General features: G+C 38.6%; 1 protein-coding gene across 3 annotated transcripts in view; it reads left to right on the top strand.

Moving 5' to 3' along the window:
• Nucleotides 1-18188, top strand: part of Tasor2 (transcription activation suppressor family member 2) — a 63057-nt gene extending 44869 nt beyond the window's left edge. For 2 of the 3 annotated variants that reach the window (XM_069990542.1, XM_069990540.1), the window contains exons 18-25: nucleotides 6-432; nucleotides 3036-6776; nucleotides 11149-11274; nucleotides 12066-12219; nucleotides 14010-14121; nucleotides 16141-16322; nucleotides 16878-16998; nucleotides 17557-18188. In XM_069990542.1, coding sequence (XP_069846643.1) covers nucleotides 6-432; nucleotides 3036-6776; nucleotides 11149-11274; nucleotides 12066-12219; nucleotides 14010-14121; nucleotides 16141-16322; nucleotides 16878-16998; nucleotides 17557-17560 — 4867 coding nt within the window. In that variant the 3' untranslated portion in view covers nucleotides 17561-18188. Of the gene's footprint in view, nucleotides 1-5; nucleotides 433-3035; nucleotides 6777-11148; nucleotides 11275-12065; nucleotides 12220-14009; nucleotides 14122-16140; nucleotides 16323-16877; nucleotides 17003-17556 lie in introns of those variants that run through there. The other variant, XM_069990541.1, reaches the window with a different exon arrangement.
• The last annotated feature ends 830 nt before the right edge of the window (nucleotides 18189-19018 follow it).

The following is a 19018-nucleotide window of genomic DNA, read 5'->3' as shown; positions in this document are numbered from 1 at the left end:
TATAGGCCCTGGAACTCTAATGTACCTGAAAATGTGGAAGACGTAAAGCTTTTACTTCACATGTGGGTTGCTCTGTTTTACAGCAATCAAAACAAAATCATACCATCATCCCGAAAAGTTGTGGAACACAGTAATCCAGCAAAATACGTGTCTATAAATAGCACTTTAGAATCTTTTGAACTCAGTGAAATTGAGGAGACCTCCAATGTAGAAAAATATTCTCTCGACCCTCTATTGGAGAATAAAGAAACACCTAGAAGTCATGCTAAAGTATCCTTCCCTACCTCTAACAATGTGCTTCCATTCATTAAATCACCACCTATGAGACACTTGGGATTCTGTGTACAGAATGAAGAGAAAGAAGCATTTGCAAGAGAGCATCATTTGGGTACCTCTGTGAGCCAGAATTCTGTCTGTTCTTGTAATAATGAGGTAAGACTAAGTTTGTAAATGCTGCCATTATTTTGAAGATATGTTAAAATTATATTTGAAACAGTATTATTTGGAGAAAATGTGTTCTTCACATGAGTTAAATGATGTGGGAGCCCACCATGATCATGCACTTATTGTTACAATTTAGAGCAAATTGCTTGTTCTATGTGGGGTTTTTTGTTGTTGTTCTTAATAGGTGACTGTCAGTACTTGTCATGTCTTACCAAGGTATTATTTAAGGACCAAGTATGTTTATAGTAAATACTAGAAATGCTGGGGTTGGAGCCATGGCTCAGTTGGTAAAGCATTAACCAGTGAATGAGAACATCGGATACTGAGTTGAAGTCCCTGTCTCAGACCAAAAAAACAAAACTTTGATAAACCTTGACCTGATTATATCTGAGTTAATTTTGGAGAAAAGCTATTGCAGGTCACTATTTTCAAGTGTGGAAGACACTTTGTTTTATTCCATTGTTTTCAACTGATGTTCAGCTAGGCTAGATAATTCAACTTTTAACTGGAACAGATCAGAAGTTTGTAACAACATTCTAAGGAAATAGATTGACAAAACATCTGCCCTTTTAAGTTTATAGTCCAGATTTAGTGTAGACTAGTTTTTCTTTTTTTGGATTTGGAATATATTATTCTATATATATATATATATATATATATATATATATATGCATATTATATATATATATATATACATATATATATATATATACGGGGGGGCTGAGATTGTTCTCAAACTCTTGATTTGACACTTTTGCTCAATTGTCTATAGACTAGTTTTTCAAGAGTTTAGACAGTACCTGTAATAATGCTTTAACATTAGTGAATGGTGAAAAACTTTATATCAGCAACATCATTATTGTGAGGGTTTCTGGAGCATTGTGTTCCGTTTAGTGATTTCTCAGATAAACCAGTGATAAGCCATTTTATAGATGAGGAAAATAAGGCATAAAAATTACTCAGGAAGTAATTCCCTAAAGAAACATAGTAAATAGCTACGTCAGGGTTCAAATCTAGACAGCCTAGATCACTGTCAAATTTTGTTTCATGTGCATCCTTACATGCATATTTAAAATGTGTACATCTTAAAATACTTCATGTAATGTGTGGCTTTTTTTTTGAAGGTATTTATGTGATTCTCAGCAGATACAGAATACCCAATTAAGAACTACTGCCTTAGAATAAAAAAATATGTATGGGGCCTGGGAAGGTGGCTCAGTGGTAGAGCGCTTGCCTTGCATGCATGAGGCCCTGGGTTCGATTCCTCAGCACCACGTAAGCAAAAAAAAGAAAAGAGCTGGAAGTGGCGCTGAAGAGCTGAGGGACAGCGCCCAGGCCCAGAGTTCAGGCCCCACGACCAACCCTTCCCCCCCCCCCCCAAAAAAAAAATCTTTGGGTTTTGGATGCTTGTATTATGGGTACTGACTGTATTTCAAAGCTGTTCCTGGCATCTTGTTGGATACTGTACCAGTCCTTGTGGGCATAGTGGGATGCAAAGAATATTTTAGCTCAGCAGGCACTAGTTTTTCATGTGTTTGAAAAATTCTTTTTAAATGATCAGAAACATAACTCTTTACCTGTATCTAAGAACATATATCTGAATATAAATATGTCAAAATGCCACAGTTGGCATTTCATTCAGACCACAGCATGAGATAAAGGAATGTGGCCACATGTTACCTTATGTAGTGTGATACAAAGAAGGCTACCCAGAAGTTCTTAATACTCTTGCTACCAAGACTTTGCATATGCTTTGTTCCTTTAAAACTAAAATTTAAAACTGACATCTGACATCTCAGCCTGTTCTGCTGAAGTCATGCTTCAGTGTCCTTGAGTTAAGTGTCTCATTTGGTTGAAGCTGAATTTTATTAGTTTACATTGATTATAGTGTGTATGGTGGGGGAAGTTTCACTATTATATTTCCACATGTTTACAGTTTTATTCCAATCAGTGTTACTCTATCCCTTCTTTTCCCCTTACCTCCCATACCTCCCATAACAAAAATGCTTTTATTTTTTATTTTGTGCTGGGCCTGGGGCTTGAATTCTGGGCCTGGTCATGTCCCAGGCTAGCCTAGGGCTAGCACTCTACCACCTGAACCTTAGATCTACTTCCAAATTTTTGGTAGTCAACTGAAGATAAGAGCCTCACCAACTTTCCTGCCTATGCCAGCTTTGAACTGCATTCCTCAGATTTTAGCTTCCTGATTAGCTAGGATTACAGGCATGAGCCACTGGCCCTGGGCTTCCTGGGATACTAAGATTTCAAGATTCAAACAAACTAAAAATATTTGCTTTTTCTGTTCACACATAATTTTATTTTATTTTATTTATTTTTTGCAAGTCCTGGGCTTGAACTTAGGCCTGTGCATTGTCCCTGACCTTCTTTTGCTCAAGGCTACCACTCTACCACTTGAGCCACAGGGCCACTTCTGACCTTTTCTGTTTGAGGTACTGAGGAATCAAACCTAGTTCTTCATGCATGCTAGGTAAGCATGTGAACCCTGTTCACATGTAATTTTAAAAGATTGTATTTAACTACTGTTATTGTTAATGTCATTAATAGCATTTGTTTTATTTTTGTCATTTCAGCTAATTGGAGAAAAAGCCCAAGAATTATCAGATAAACTAGAGACTTCTAATCTTGTGCTTTCTGGTACTATAAGTAAACAAACTAATGGACCATCTATTTCTGGTGAAGATAAAACCTTTCAGTCACTTGAGAACACAGGATTGGCTTCTTATAATGACACTATCATACAAGCCACATTGACCACAACTAGTGATGGGTCCAGCAGTCAGGCAGTGACGTGTCAGAAGTCTTTGTACAGCATCCTGAAAAGCAAAGGTGATCCTTTTCCTACAACAGTGCAGACAGACACATGTGCTATACCTGACCTTACCCAGCATAGTAACCTCATAAGCAATGAATGTCAGCCCTCTCTGCAAAAGGTAGATGATAAGAATATGGAGTGTGTGATGATTAATGTGGAACCACTTACTCTCACTTTTGAAAAAAATACCTATGAACAAATACATACAGATGTAAATATAACCAACAAATCTCCAACCTTTAATACTGAGTTGATTAAGCAAATATCACCTACTGTGAGTGTTAAGCATCCTATAATTTCATTGGAAAAGGCACAAACACAAGGTCTCCAGGAGATTCCATCTCTAGCACCAACTAGACAGGAGGGCACTAAGTACTTCTCTGTCTCCTCAGTAAGTGAAGAGATGATTGCTGAAGAACTGTCTTTCATTCAAAAAGAGATTGCTCCTCCAATATCATCACCAACTACTGAGAAACCGATGCTATCATTAGTTGAAAGTTCAGGTTATCCAGTTGCCAATGAAGACATTAATCACTCTGAAGATGTGTTTGTGAAGACGCCAAGTCTCTTTAGCATATCTTCAGAAGAGATTATAGAGCCATCACAAGTTGAAGTAGGCTCACCATCTGCTTCAGCTGCCCTAGATTCCCTTAACTGTATCCCACCAAAAAGTACTATGTTAGATGGGTCTTTAGAACTAAGGAATGATGACAAAGGCAGCCTCAACCATGAAAATATGAATTTGGAATCATTAAATTCAGTGTATGACCAGCAAAGTAGTGTATCTATGAATAAGGAGGAGGTTAGTGCAGAATTGTCAGAGGAGGAATCTGATATTGACCTGACTCTAACAATATCACCACCTACAAGTCCCAGAGAAGAAATCCCAGCTGGCAGAGTAGAAGAACTACAGGAGTTACAACTTGAGGGTAGAGCTAAACAAATAGTTAGATCAAACAAGGAGGCAACCCTCCTAGAAAACAGAGAAGTGAATTTAGCCAGGGATATATCAGTGCATCCTGCTATGTCAGAAGAACCATTAGGTAATGAGAAAAGAGATAATGTACAACCAGTTACTTTAATACTTTCCAAAGAAAATTGTGCCCTTGAGATTGTAGAGGAAATTAATGTTAACTCTGACATTCCATTTGATTCTCTAATTGAAGAAGTGTCACCAGCTTCCAGTCCTGGCTTCCCAGTATCATCTGAAGAAATTCGACCATCTCAGACTGTATCTCCCTGTAATTTAAAAGTTTGTGGTACACAGTATGAGAAAAGTAAAAAATGCTCTCAGATTGAGGTGGAAGATTTACCCATAACAGAAAAAGAAAATTGTTCTGTTTATTCCACTTACCCAGTGGGAAAAGGTGACTTAACTCAAGTACAACAAATTCAGCTCTCAGCTGAAGTGCCTCTAAAGTTAACTGATCATCCAGGTACCAAAGGTAGAGTAATCCTTCCTGGTAAAGCAAGTGAAGGTATTATCATAAGTGACCATGATGAGGTTTTAGCTTTCTCAGAAAAGGTACAGTGCAGTGATGCAGAGTTAAATAAGCCTGCCTCCGTTGCCAAGTATGAAGGTGATTTTAAACCTTATCTTGAAGAACTGGCAAAATCAGGAAATTCTTTGCAGCCAGTTAGTTTAGAGAACAGAAATTTAGACTTTAAACACCTTTACTTAGAGTCCAGTAAGCCTCTACTTAGTCCTAGGAAGATTACTGAAAGTAAGTCTTTGGCAGACACATTGGTTTCTACAACTCACTTAAGTGGAATAATGAATACACCATTCAAACAGACTAGCCCTAAAAGCATAAAAAATATCCAAGACTGTGACTTGAAAATAGATGCCACTGATGGAGCTGATGTTACACAGGCATATATGCACCCAGAGTTTCTAAATCTTAATTTTTCCTCAGTTGGAACTACAAGACTACCAAGTGTAAACTCAGGCTATCCAACACAGGAAATATCTGTAGTCAAAATGGCCCATTTGCTTAACACTAAAACAGAAGCTGATTTATATGACAAAAACACAGATTTCAGCACTATGGGACCTCATTCTCACCCTCATACAAAAGATGAACAGAAAACCCAGGTGTTGCAGAGTGCATCAACATGTGAAGTAAAGGAGCTGTGGAATGGTAAGGGTTTCCCTGTGTGTGCTGCTTCTGACCAAGACACAGCAAACACCAGTGAAAGTATTGATAAAGATTCTTCGGATTCCTTGGTTTCAGAATCCTTTGACCCTCTTGTCTGTCGAGTTTCTGAAGAGCAGATTGTCAGTAAGAGCATTAATGAGAGGCACAGAGTCTACACAGAATCTGAAACCCTTGTCAGAGACACAGAGATGAGCATGGACATTAATATGTGCTATGAGCCACTTTCTGGAGACTTTGATGAAGACACTCTTAATTTTAGAAATCCCAAATTAAGTTTGGAGAATTCATGTACTTTGAAAGGTAGTCATGACAGCAAAAAAGAAGATGCTGCAAAAAGTAGTTATGACTCTTGCATGAACTTAAACAATAGAGATAATGAAGCTTGGGGCTACTCTAATAATAAGAAAGTTCCAAAGCTAGAGATAAACATTCCTCCCAAAAACTGGGCCATGGGCCTAAAGAAGGATAAGTACACGCCAGGTTATGTCCAAATCCCTGACTTCCAAGGTATCCTCAGGACATACGCAAATTTCACTGTCACAAGAGAGGTCAAAGATGAAAGGAAAACTAATCTGAAGAGCCGTCCAGGTTCTACTACAAATACAAATGTCAACCTGCTCAGCTCCTGGACTTGGGAGGTGGCAGAGGACCTCACACAGAATACTTTAGACATGGAATACCTACGTTTTGCACATGAGGTAAAGAAAGTAGCAAAGAATAGTTACCCTCAGCAATCTGCCTTAGAACCTAACAGTATCTTTTGGAAAGAATTATCTGCCCAAGTTGGAGCTTTCCCTTCAACAAAAGTATCTGAGGCCTCAATTTTATACCCAGAGTCCAAAAGCCCTATTCTGGTAACAATTGTACACTCCAGCAGCAGCAGACAGCAGACTCCACAGAGAAGAAACTGCTCACCTAGCAATCTGCACAATTCTTCCTTTTGGAAAGAGAAATGTCACAGTGGAAGTCTTATAACTTCTCAAAGAAATCAGACTGTTCCTTTCCACCTCAACAAACTAAGATATAGAAGTACTTTGAAAGACTCTCGCAATGATATTTCTCTTATCCTAAATGAATATGCTGAATTTGACAAAGTGATGATGCATAGCAACCAAGTTGTTTTCCAAGATGGAGATTTCAATGTGACCTCTGGAGAAGCCACATCCCAGCAGCTGTATCCTTCTTTCCCAAGACTGTCAGTCTCCTACAAAAACATGATTACAGACTTCTGTGACAATTTGCATGTCAAACTAAAGAGTGTTATGCAAGAGGCTTCTGAGGGTCCCTTCCAGTTTTACCTTGTTGAAACGGAAGATAAATCATTCTTCTTACGAACAAAGGTAAAATGGCTGTTTATTCTTTTTTTTTTTTTTTTGGTTGGTCGTGGGGCTTGAACTCTGGGCCTGGGCGCTGTCCCTCAGCTCTTCAGCTCAAGGCGAGCGCTCTACCACTTGAGCTACAGCGCCACTTCCGGTTTTCTGGTGGTTTATTGGAGATAGGAGTCTCACGGTCTCTCCTGCCCGGGCTGGCTTTGAACCGTGATCCTCAGATCTCAGCCTCCTGAAGTAGCTAGGATTACAGGTGTGAGCCACCAGCACCCGGCTGGCTATTTATTCTTAATACTATTTTAATTGCCTTCAGTTTATTTTAGGAGCAATGAACTTAGCAGTTTAGGCTCCAGAAAGTACTTAGGTTTTACATAAAAGCTCAGTCTTTTATCTGCATACTCAGTGTTGTTATATTTCAAATGGAAGACAGATAAATTCTGAGAGGATAAAATGAAACAAACTGATGGTGAATTGATACACATCTGGCCCCTACCAACTCAAGATTTCACCAGGGTTTCATCATCAACCATGTATTCAACCAGGAAATAAATGATCCTAGTAATCAGGATTTTTTTTTTTAAACATGGGCAGGTAACGAGTACATTTCTTTTTTTTTTTTCTTGTAATCAGGATTTTTTATTGGTCGGTTTTGGTGCTTGAACTCAGGGCCACCTGAGTGCTGTCCCTGAGCTCTTTTGCTCAAAGCCAGTGCTCTATCACTTTGAGCCACAGTGCCACTTCTGGTGTTCTGGTAGTTAGTTGGAGATGAAAGTCTCCCAGACTTTCCTGCCAAGGCTAACTTTGACTGTGATCCTTATATCTCAGCCTTCTGAGTAGCTAGGCTTACACAGGTGTGAGCTACTGGTGCCAGCCTAGTAATCAGATTGTAAAAGGAAAACATTTTTCTAAACCAAAAGAGGTTCATCTCATGATCCATACTACAAGAAGAAAATATGTAGTAATAATTTTTGGAGGTTCTGTATTTCAGTATTAGAAATAATACTTACATGTGAATTATGAGCATGTCCACCCTTGTGACTTTTTGTAGAAGTTAGTTGTGGCACAAATTCTGGAATGTCCTATGGTGAAAGTGCTGCAGAGAGAAGAACACGTGAGTGCAGAAGCAATGAGGATGACCCTGGGATGACTGGATGTGGGTCAGAAGGGTAGACAGGACCAGGCAGGACAGCAGCTGTCAGCATGGCAGTGTGTACTGTTGAGAGATAAAGGGCTGATGTTAGGAAGGGACATCTTACGAAGTTACCTTATCATAGACTTTATCTTGATGTCACTGGTTACCTAAGCCACTGAGAAGCATTTACAAAAGATGAATAGCAGCATATTTGCATTTTAGAATGTTACCTTCAATAAATGGAGAACAAATTGTCACCTGTCAGAAGCTTGTTTGTCATAGCTTGTTTTCTTCCATAAAATGGCTATTTAGTGTCATGTAAATATGGTGTCATTTGATTTCCCCTCCCCCCAGATTTGTAGAGTTTTTCTTTAGCATAAACTCTTCCCCATGTCTTCTTTCTTCTAAGGCTCATTTTGTTCTTCAGAGTCCATAACAAGTGACTGCTGGGTTTGGTTTGTCCTGTCCTTCACTTCTATGTTATTGCTTCAGGTTCCTTGCCATTTTAGTGAGTAACATAGTTGAAAAGACATTGAGTGATGTTGTATGATAACTTACACTTAAAATCCCAGAGATTGGGGGGTGGGGAGAGACAGTGGTTCAAGGCTGAAATGTTAGCAAGTCAGTAAGTAGTACAACTGGTAGTATACACACATCATCTCAGCAAGGAAAGATGCCGTAAGTAGGAGGGTCAGAGTCCAGGACAACTCAGACAAAAAGGGAGCATGGCTTAAGTGGTAGAATGACTGCATAGCAAATGGGAGACTCTAGTTTCAAACCCCAGTATAACCAAAGAAGTAAAAATAAAGAATGATCTTCCCCAATCTTTTGGGAGATGCTTGGCTTCCAAAAGCCACTTGGAAATTAATTTTGTTACATGTCCAATACCCAGTGTGCTTGAATGAATCAGAAATGAGGAAGCCAATGGGCAGCTCACACCTGTAATCCTAGCTACTCAGGAGGCTGAGATCTGAGGATCACGGTTCAGAGCCAGCCCAGGCAGGAAAGTCCATGAGACTCCCCTCTCCAGAAAACACAAAGTAGCACTGTGGCTGAAGTGGTAGAGCACTAGCCTTGAGCTGAAGAGCTCATGACAGTGCCTAGGCCCAGAGTTCAAGCCCCATGACCCACTCCAAAAAAAGAAATGCGTGAGTCAGTTGAGTTAGTATCATGATCATGTATGTTTTGCTACAGAGTAATTAACTTCTTTTTACTTCTATCTTCTCCAAAACAACCAAGTAATTATATGAGGTTTCCATTCCTTTCTAGTTCCTTTCCAGACAGCACTGGGATGTTAAATTTTCATGTAGAAGGGAAGTCAAGGCTATTTTATCTTCAGTGGGACTACTTCTGGAAAAGCTTGTTTTCTATACTGAATGTATTTTTCGAGAGAATATTTTATCATTTAGCCACTATTTGCAAGTAACAAATTTGTGCAGATGGTAAAATTTTCGAGAGAAAATGTTAAATAAATTTATTTTAAATAAATGAGAATTAGGGTACTATCAATAGAATAGTGTCATCTTCAATAATTCTTCAGTGATTAGTCCTGAAGCATTAATTAAGGATGGGATGGAATTAGTGATGAAATATTTGTTTATGAAACAAGGAGATGCTCAAGGTCTTTACACAAAATAATAATTGCCCATAACACTGCAGGGTTTGACTTTTTTTTTTTTTTAATGTGTTCATTACAGAGCTGAGCACTAGTGGCTCACACCTGTTGTAATCCTAGCCACTTTAGGAGGCTGAGATCTAAGGATACCATTTGAAGTAGAGCTGTGGCTGAAGTGGGAGATCAGTAGCCTTGAGCACAGAATCATAGAGATAGTGCCTAGATAGGCCCTGAGTTCAAGCCCCAGGACTGGCATTAAAAAAAAAAGTGTTCATTCTAATAGTTTATTTGGTTTTGTTTTTTGTTTTTTGTTTTTTGGGCAGTGCTGAAATTTGAACTCACAGCCTCAAGCTTGTTAGGCAAGCATACTACCACTTCAATCATGTCCCAGTCCTTTTGCTAAAAGCTTATTTTTCAGATAGGGTCTTACGCTTTTCTCCTTGCCACCTTCAGGGTATAATCCTACCATTTGCCTTCAGAGTAGCTGGGATTATAGTTATGTACCATCACACACAGCCTCATTCTAGTAGTTTATTAGTAACATAATGATGGCTCAAGATTAAATATTTTAGTAAGTCCTTTGTAAAAAGAAATCTTACAAGAATTTCTTAAATATCAGGCCATCCATTATGAAGTATTTAAAGAAAATAGTTTTGACTAGGTCATACAGTGGCAACATTGCATCCTTCATTTAGAAATAACATGTTCATGGGGCTGGGAAGGTGGCTCAGTGGTAGAGCACTTGCCTTGCATGCCTGAGGCCCTGGGTTCGATTCCTCAGTACCACATAAGCAAAAAGAAAAAAGCTGGAAGTGGCACTGTGGCAAATTGTAGAGTGCTAGCCTCAAGCTGAAGAGCTGAGGGACAGCGCCCAGGCCCAGAGTTCAGGCCCCATGACCAGACCTTAAAAAAAAAAAAAGAAAGAAAGAACATGTTCAAATCTCAGTAGAAGCTGAGTACTGGTAGCTCACATCTGTAATCCTAGTTATTAAGGAGGTTGAGAACCAAAGATCGATCATGTTTGGACCCAACCTGCACAGACAAATCTGAGAGACACTTTTTAAAACCTCTAGTTAACCAGGAAAAAGCAAGAAGTGGAGACATGGCTTACGTAGTAGGGTGCTAACCTTGAGCAAACAATTATCTCAGTGGAAGGCACTTTCTCATCCTTAGAAACTGTTTTGTGAGTTAGAATAATCAGCATTCCATTGTTACCGTATTGACTATCTATTCAAAGATACAGATCTATAGGACTTTATTTCTCTCCAAATTGTCTCTAATAGGGATATGAAATTCCCAATTGATTTTTAAAGTTTTAGTAGTAGCTCTAGCAGTGGCATTTAAAAGTAAATAACTAGTGAACCCAAAGATATTTTATGCCCTAGAAAAAAATTGGAAGTCATTTATGTAGATTGGTTTGGTAGTTTTTAAAAAGTCAGCTTTTGTGTTTTATGGACATGAAAAAATTATTATAAATTGCTTTATCTTTAAGCTTCAAATTTCTTTTGAACTTGTAATACTTGTTACTAAGAATCCAATTTATCATTTTTATATATAAAAGTTTGGTAATTTATACAAATTGCTACTTAATGTTGCTTTGATAGGATATTCTATAATGACTACTCTAAATCTTTCAGAACATTCTGAGGAAAGGAGGCCATATGGAAATTGAACCTCAGCATTTCTGCAAAGTTTTTGGCAGAGAGAATGATATGCTAATAGTTATCATCAGAAATGAAGATATAGCATCACATTTGCATCAGGTAGGTTTGGAAACATCTTTCTTAACAAAAACAATGTATTCCCAATACTGAAGTTGTTCTGTAGTATCCATGATTTTCTGTGTTGGGAAAAGCTAATGTGCACTTCCTAGTAGACCTACAAGTGAGAAGATGGAGACAAGGGGGGTGCACTATGGCATACTGTATAGGGCAATTGTAAGGTATTTGTAGGGCAGTTCGAGCTTCATGAAGTCAAACTATTCATATTAAACAAGGGAAGTACTGTGTGAAAATGTGATTTCTAAATTTTCTCACTTGACATCTGTATCCTAAAATCTGTATCACTTGATCTCTGATAAAAAGAAATGTTGATTAAATGGCTTAGGTGTATTCAAGTGCTATTGCATCTGCCTAAAAGAGGAAGGAAGAAAGAGAAATTTTGGTTTTGTGAACATTTTGTGAACATTTCCTTATTCCCAGAAAGGGCCACGGCCTCAGTGTTTTGTCCCACTGTTATCAGTGGGCAGTGAGCTGTTGATAATAGCACAGTTCTAAGTTTATGGGACCTGACCAGTTACTGTAAAGGTACCCAAAACCCCAGATGCACTCTTCCCGCTTGAATTTTTTCCAAGTCTTTGGAAGTTTTTGAGAGGTCTTTAATTTTGACAAATTCATTTTTGTTGATGAGCTGAGAAATACTACTTAAACTTGTGACCAAGTTATTAGTATGGGCTAAAGATACTTTCACCTCTTGGGATAGAAAAGTGACAAAAGTGTTTAACACCATGTGTTTGATGCACCTGCCTTGACAAAGGTCCTTTTATGTCCAACAGATTCCTTCTTTGCTGAAGATGAAACATTTCCCCAGCATTATGTTTGCTGGAGTAGACAGCCCTGAAGATGTTCTTAATGACAGTTACCAAGAACTGTTTGGCACTGGAGGCTTTGTGGTATCAGATGACAAAATATTAGAAGCTTTAACGTTAGGTTGGTCTTTCCTTTGGCCCTTTTTTAAAAAAAAATTTGTTATAAGGTGATATACAGAGGGGTCACAGTTACATAAGTCAGGTAATGAGTACATTTCTCTTTTGACAAATATCACACTTTCCTCCATTCTCTCCTAGTTTTATTTTGGCCTTGTTCTTTGTTTGAAACCTTGCCAGTTCATTTCCTCCTCCAGTGAAAGGAATACTGTTGCATCTTAAAAAAAAAATCACTATTTGAGTGATGATGGCTCATGCCTCTACTTGGGAAGCTGGGAATTCTGACTGAAGTCCAGTCAGGGCACAAACACGTAACTCCATTTCAACCAGTAGTTGGGTATAATGGCACAAGGTGCCATACTAGGCAGGCTGAAAAGGATTACAGTTCCAGGCCAACCAAATCAGGAAAGTCCTCAAGCCTCTATACAAATAGAAGAAGCTGCATAATGATGTGAACATAGGATCATAGTCTAAAACTTCCTGTTCACTCACCTGAACAGGAAGAGAGACTCTATTTCAAAAATAGTGTACAAAAGGGCTGGAGAAATGGCTTAGTGCTAAAGCCCTATCCTAATGAGCACAAACTGAGTTCAAACCCCAGTCCCTCTCCACACACACACACACACACAAACACGAGATGTTACCAATTTAAGAATCCCAGTTGTATTTCTGCGTATTACGTGTGTATATATGTGTGTGTGTGTATATATATACACACACGTATATATATGCATACATACATATCGGTCTATATATTACTGTGCTATGCTCAGCACTTTTTTTTTTTTTTAATTTTTTTTTTTTGAGTCTGGTCGTGGGGCCTAAACTCTGGGCCTGGGCGCTGTCCCTCAGTTCTTCAGCTCAAGGCTAGCGCTCTACCACTTGAGCCACAGCGCCACTTCCGGCTTTTTTCTTTTTGCTTATGTGGTGCTGAGGAATCGAACCCAGGGCCTCATGCATGCAAGGCAAGCGCTCTACCACTGAGCTACCTTCCCAGCCCCACACTCAGCACTTTTTACATACTAAGTCTTTTATTAAAACTTTATTTAAATTTATTTAGGATAGTGTTGAACGGGCATACATACTATCTTTGGTCTTCTAAACATTCTTCTCTATTTGTTCTTTCTATTCTTTTTTCTACATTTAATACATACTAATTCTTTTAGTACTACTCTTGTTTACTCTTATTTAAACTGGTTATTTTTTTATCACCAAACCTGCTTTTAAGTTTCTTCCTTCTCAGGGTTCGTCAAACTTCTTCACTTAGCAAATAAGTCCACTGCGTGAGAAACATATTGCTTAGAATCATCTTAGTTCTCCATATCTGATGGCACCACCCTTAATGAGTTGTTTGAACATGCAAACAATTCACTTCTCTCAGGTCAGATACCTTTATGTACAACCCAAACCTGCCCTAGGGCGGATCAGATTAGAAGTGGACTCTGATACCCTTTCTGTTTGAAAACATAGGATCTGCCTTAGCATGCATTCAACATGGAAACTTAGATTTAAAAGTGTGCTCTGTGACACTGGGCTTTGCTTCTGTCCCATCACATGGCTGGTCCAGGGAGATCTCTCATCACTAGTGCTTCCATGCTCTTTTTTAAGCAGTCCTTTCCCACTGTTGGTGAGCAGTAGGACTGAAGTAAGGAGGTTGTGCCTCTGACAATGAGTGGATGGAAGTGCCAGGGATGTACACTAAACCAAGGCTACAAGTGATAACCATTAGACTTTGCATGAGACAAAAAAGAAAACACCTGAAACACAACTTTTCTTTCCAAATTTAATCTACAGCTCAGCTGAAGGAAATGATCAAAATCCTAGAAACACTAAATGGAAATGGAAATGGAAGATGGAAATGGTTGCTTCACTACAGAGAAAATAAAAAGCTAAAGGAAAGTGCAAGGTAAGACTTGCTGTGAGACAGGAATGGAGATGCCTTGTCCCCCGTGCCCAGTACTCTAGGCTGCTGTCAATCGCACGTTGCATCACTGACACAACTGAGCTCTGTGGGCCAGCTTTTGGGTTTTTGTAGCAAGACATCAAATAAAAGAAGCCATGTGTTAATTGTTTGATCTGCACATGTGTCTAAAGTCACAGCAGTCAAACTTACAAACCATAAACACCCATATAATTATATTCAGGCTCTGCTACTATGAACTACAAAAAATATTTCATAAGGCACTGGTGGCTCACCCCTGCAAACGTAACCATTCAGGAAGCTTGAGACCTGCAGGATTTCCATTTGAAGCTGCACGCAGGCAATTAATCTCTTAATTAGCTAGCAAAATGCTGGACTAGAGGCATGGCTCAAGTGGAGCAGCAGCAACCACGAATGCAAAAGAAAAAGACCCTGATGAGTTCAAACCATTATAATGTCAGAAATTAAATGTGTGTGTGTGTGTATTTCACTGTGGACTAGGTGCTTAAATGCCTTTGGATATGTTACATTGCCATCGTTCAAGAAAGAAAAGAGACCAATCCTTAATTATCAAGTCTGTCTTTAATTGGCAAGTCTTTAAGTGTTAAGCAGGGGTTTTAAGAAGAGAAAACCTTGTTTGATTGTTTGGCTGAAAGAATCTAGGGCCTATGATACTCTCGTTCAAACATGCATCCCTGAGAGATATGTCTTCCTTGTACAGTGTCAACACTTGATGAAGGTCCACATGCCAAGTTTTGAAGCTGGGTTGCAACTTCAAAAACTTACCCTTAAAATGAGATAGTTGCCTTTTTTTTTTTTAAACCATAGTGCTTTCTTCACATTAGGAGCAAACATAGCTGAAATAGTAACTGAGATGCTTTAAAGTAAAGAATAGGGTTTTTGTTTTTACATTACTGGGATTTGAACTCAAGGCTTTGAAATTGACAGTAGGTAGATTCCCTAGTGCTTAAACCATACCTCCAACCCTTTTTGTTATTTTGCTTGTGCCAGACTGCACTGTAGTTCCTGTGTAGCTGGAATGATAGCTGCATGTTATTGTGCCCAGCTTTTTCTCATGAAATGGGTGGAGTCTCAATAAACTTATTGACTAATCTGGATCCACAAACCTTCCATTCTCCACCTCTCACAATCTGAGTAGCTAGGCTGGGGTGTGAGCCACTAGAGGTAGGACAAGAACATATTTTCAGGAAAGGCTTTACCTTGATAGAGGACCCTAGCAGAGAGAAAAAGGTTTCATTGACAAGGTAAAGAGAGTAGAATGTACAAAGGCTTATTCAGACCAGGGTACGCAAGCAGGAATTTGCAGAGAACATTGTTAGGAGGCACTATAAGGGAAAAGTGTGGCTTAATAACTAGAGAAGCAGCACACTTACACAATATAAATTGAAGTGACATAAATTCTGGTTATTCTTTTTTTGGGGGTGGGGAACAGTAGTGTGACGGCTTTAACTCAGGGCTTTCATTAGAATCACGGGTACATTTTGCTCTTAAGGGTAGTAACAGAATTTTAAGGAAGGTAGGAAACAAGAAAATTCTGGTTACTACCTAATGTTTGTTATCTAATCACAGACATGAGAGGTAGCATCAGTACTGTAAGAGATTTGTGGGTATGAAAGGGATGACATTAAGATGCATTGTGTTCATAAGCTGCTTTACTGAAGGGCAACTCCTTTGTACTACTTAAAATAATAAATTCATTGGTGTACAGCTAATTAATGCAAAGCAGTGAAAAGTCTACCAAGACAACTTGAAGTGCAGTTAGATGTAGTTATGATGCTTCTGGCTCAGCATGAGTGCAAATTTACAATTGTATTTACAAGCATGTTTTAAGGTCGTGCATCTTCAGAAAAAGGTTATGAAAAAAAACTGATAATGGGATCTTATTTTAAAATGACTAGATAAAATGAAATAATTTGTGATTTAGTAAATCACAAAGGGATACTGAATTTGATTTTGGCTATTAATATTCAAATCTATTTTCAGAGTGGATCCAGTTGCATATAGAAAAAACTTGATACTGAAATCATATCAAAGTGCCAATATCATTGAATTGCTTCACTATCACCAGTGTGACTCTCAGTCATCAACAGAGGCTGAAAGTTTGAAATGTTTGATAAACCTGCAAATTCAGCATATTAATGCCAGGTTTGCTGTCTTCCTAATAGGTAAGTTCACATTCAGTTTTCATTGTTCAGCTAATGCCAAATTAGGTCAGCTCTAGAAATGTCCATCCAAGTAGTCAAATATGGGCTAACACCGTAATAGGCAGTCAAGCTATATGTGTGTTTTGACAAGTGTACCTAAGACCAGGAGGGGTTGGGCCACAGGTACCAGGTGAGTTGTGTGATAGATAAATCTTCTGACAAGTTTCCTCAGTTCTTACAAAGTACTTTCTCAAATTCTTTGCTTTTATTGATCACAAAGCCATCTTAATTGTGAACCACATACACTTCTTCTCTGCTACCAGTGTTAAGAAATTGGAGGCCTGGGTGCTGGTGGCTAATGCCTGTAATCCTTATTACTTAGGAGGCTGAGAACTGAGCCAGTCCTGGCAGGAAAGTCCATAAGAATCTTTATTTCTAATTAACCACCAAGAAGCTAGAGCTAGAAGTAGAATTGTGGCTCAAGCAGTAGAGCCACTAGCCTTGAGCAAAAAAAGCACACAATACCCAGATCCTGAGTATTATTGATATTTTTCACCATTTTTTTTCTCTTTCCAGATAAGCCTACTTTTACTGCCTCCACCGAAATCTTTGAAAATAGTGGAATCCTTGTTACAGATATAAATCATTTCATTGAAAATATAAAAGACATAGCAGCTCCATTTAGGAGTAGCTATTGGTAAGAACACTTTTTGTATGCCATCACTCTAGGTTTCTGAGGAGAATCTTAACTGGGTATCTGTGGCTCACACCTAAATGCGTAGCTACTCGGAAGATCTGAGGACCTGGATTTACCCAACCACAGGCAGAAAAATTGGTGTGTCATTTCAGCTAACTAACAAAAAGCCAGAGACATGGTGAGAGTAGGAGGGCCAGAGTTCAAGCCCATACTGGCACACACAAACCAACAGAACATGTGCAGCCTACTATAATTTTTAACTTACTGTTAGCTTCCTTAATCATAACTAATGATAAAACCAGCTGAGCACTGGTGCCTCAGTCCTGTAATCCTAGCTAGTAGCTCAGGAGGCTGAGATTGAGGATCATGGTTCAAAAGCAGCCTGGCAGCAAAGTCCATGAGACTCTTACTCCCAATTAACTCCCTAAACACCAGAAGTGGAGCTGTGGTTCAAACTGGTAAAACAGCTCAGGGACAGTGTGTAGGCCATGAGTTAAAGTCCCATAGCCTATAAAAAATTAAAATACTTGTTTATTTCATCTAATTTTGTTTCCACAGGTGATTCAACTAAGCTTACCTACACATGGAGGACATCAGCAAATGAAGATTCCTCGCACTTGAAATAATGTTCTACAACTTTCTAAGTTTCCTCTTTTGTTACTTTTCTTGAACTTCTGACTTCACAGTGGTATAGTAGTTGTCATTAACTTTGAGTGGTAGTTTAAAGTACTATTTTAAGTTATTTTTAAGATGCCTTCAAAACTTAGTTGAGCCTATTAAAGACAAGAACTTCATGTTTACATAGACAAAATCAACTTTAACAAAGCTTTGTTTTTCTAACATGGTATTTTAGACATTTTGACACATTTGTAAAAAATGTACTTATTAAATGTTTTCTTTGTTGTATATAAAGCAACACTACAGAAAGGTAAAACACTTTTATAAACGGTACAAATTTATAAACTTCCATTTTCTCAGTTTTTGTAAATACTGCACTACAAAAACTCACCCTGAAGAAAAAGCAATCACTTATTTATGATATTAGAAATCATTTCTATAGTAATCTTTAAGACACAAAACCCAGCAAAAAACATTTGTAAGATACTATCTATTTGGAGCAAAGATTTTTATAACTAGTTTGTTTCTTTTTTAAATAAAGTAATGTAAAAATCACCTGTTTCTGCAATGAATTTTAGAGCAAAATTTAATTAAAATATATGAAATATCTTAACACTTTTTATGCCAATCATTGGAGTAACTAGCTTCCAGAAGAATCCTTTCTAAAGAGCCTTTTGGTTTGGCCCAGGTAAAACTCTTCCCCTCATCCTTCAAAGATATTGAGCACCAAGCTGCAGAAAGGCCAAGCAGGCTGTCCAATTGCTTTACATCATTCCTACTTACCTAAGGTGCCATTGTTACTGTTGTTTTTCTCATGAGGACTATCAATACAACTTTTCACTAACTGAGATTTTCTATTAACACTTGCAGGGACCTAGATAACTACCCTTGGTACACTTTGTTACTAAGGAAAAGAACATATAGCCCTACCTGACATTCTCTCTCCTTGCTGAAAGGCCATCCAGCATCACAAGGCTCCCTTCTTCATCCTGCCTTTACTGTTTCACTGCACCACACCATATGAAAGCATGCTGCCTCTGTGCCAGCCCACCAGAAAATGTGTGTGGATGTTTTTGCTCCAGTGGCATGGTTGGTGAATTATACAATTTTGAGTGAAGGCTATGAAAACGTTCTTTTCACTCAGTGGAAACATGAGAAACTCATCAATCACAATCTGATTAATCCCTTTCCCCATTCCATAACAGTGAGAGTTGATGTTCATCATTGGGAAAATGCAGCATTGGCAGCCATCACTGAAGAAAAGGCAGTACCTGTTAACTGCTGCTGAAAGCAAAACTGTCACATTCTGTCAACTAAGAAAGCCACAGGACAGGGCCTGATCTGACGTCCAGATGAGGTGCTGTGCGTTAGTGCCTGTGAAAAAACCGGTGACTCTTCTGCC

Source organism: Dipodomys merriami, unplaced genomic scaffold (assembly GCF_024711535.1).
Source record: "Dipodomys merriami isolate MVZ:Mamm:240054 unplaced genomic scaffold, mDipMer1.0.p SCAF_4, whole genome shotgun sequence".
NCBI lineage: Eukaryota > Metazoa > Chordata > Mammalia > Rodentia > Heteromyidae > Dipodomys > Dipodomys merriami.
This window is presented reverse-complemented; position numbering and strand designations above follow the sequence as displayed.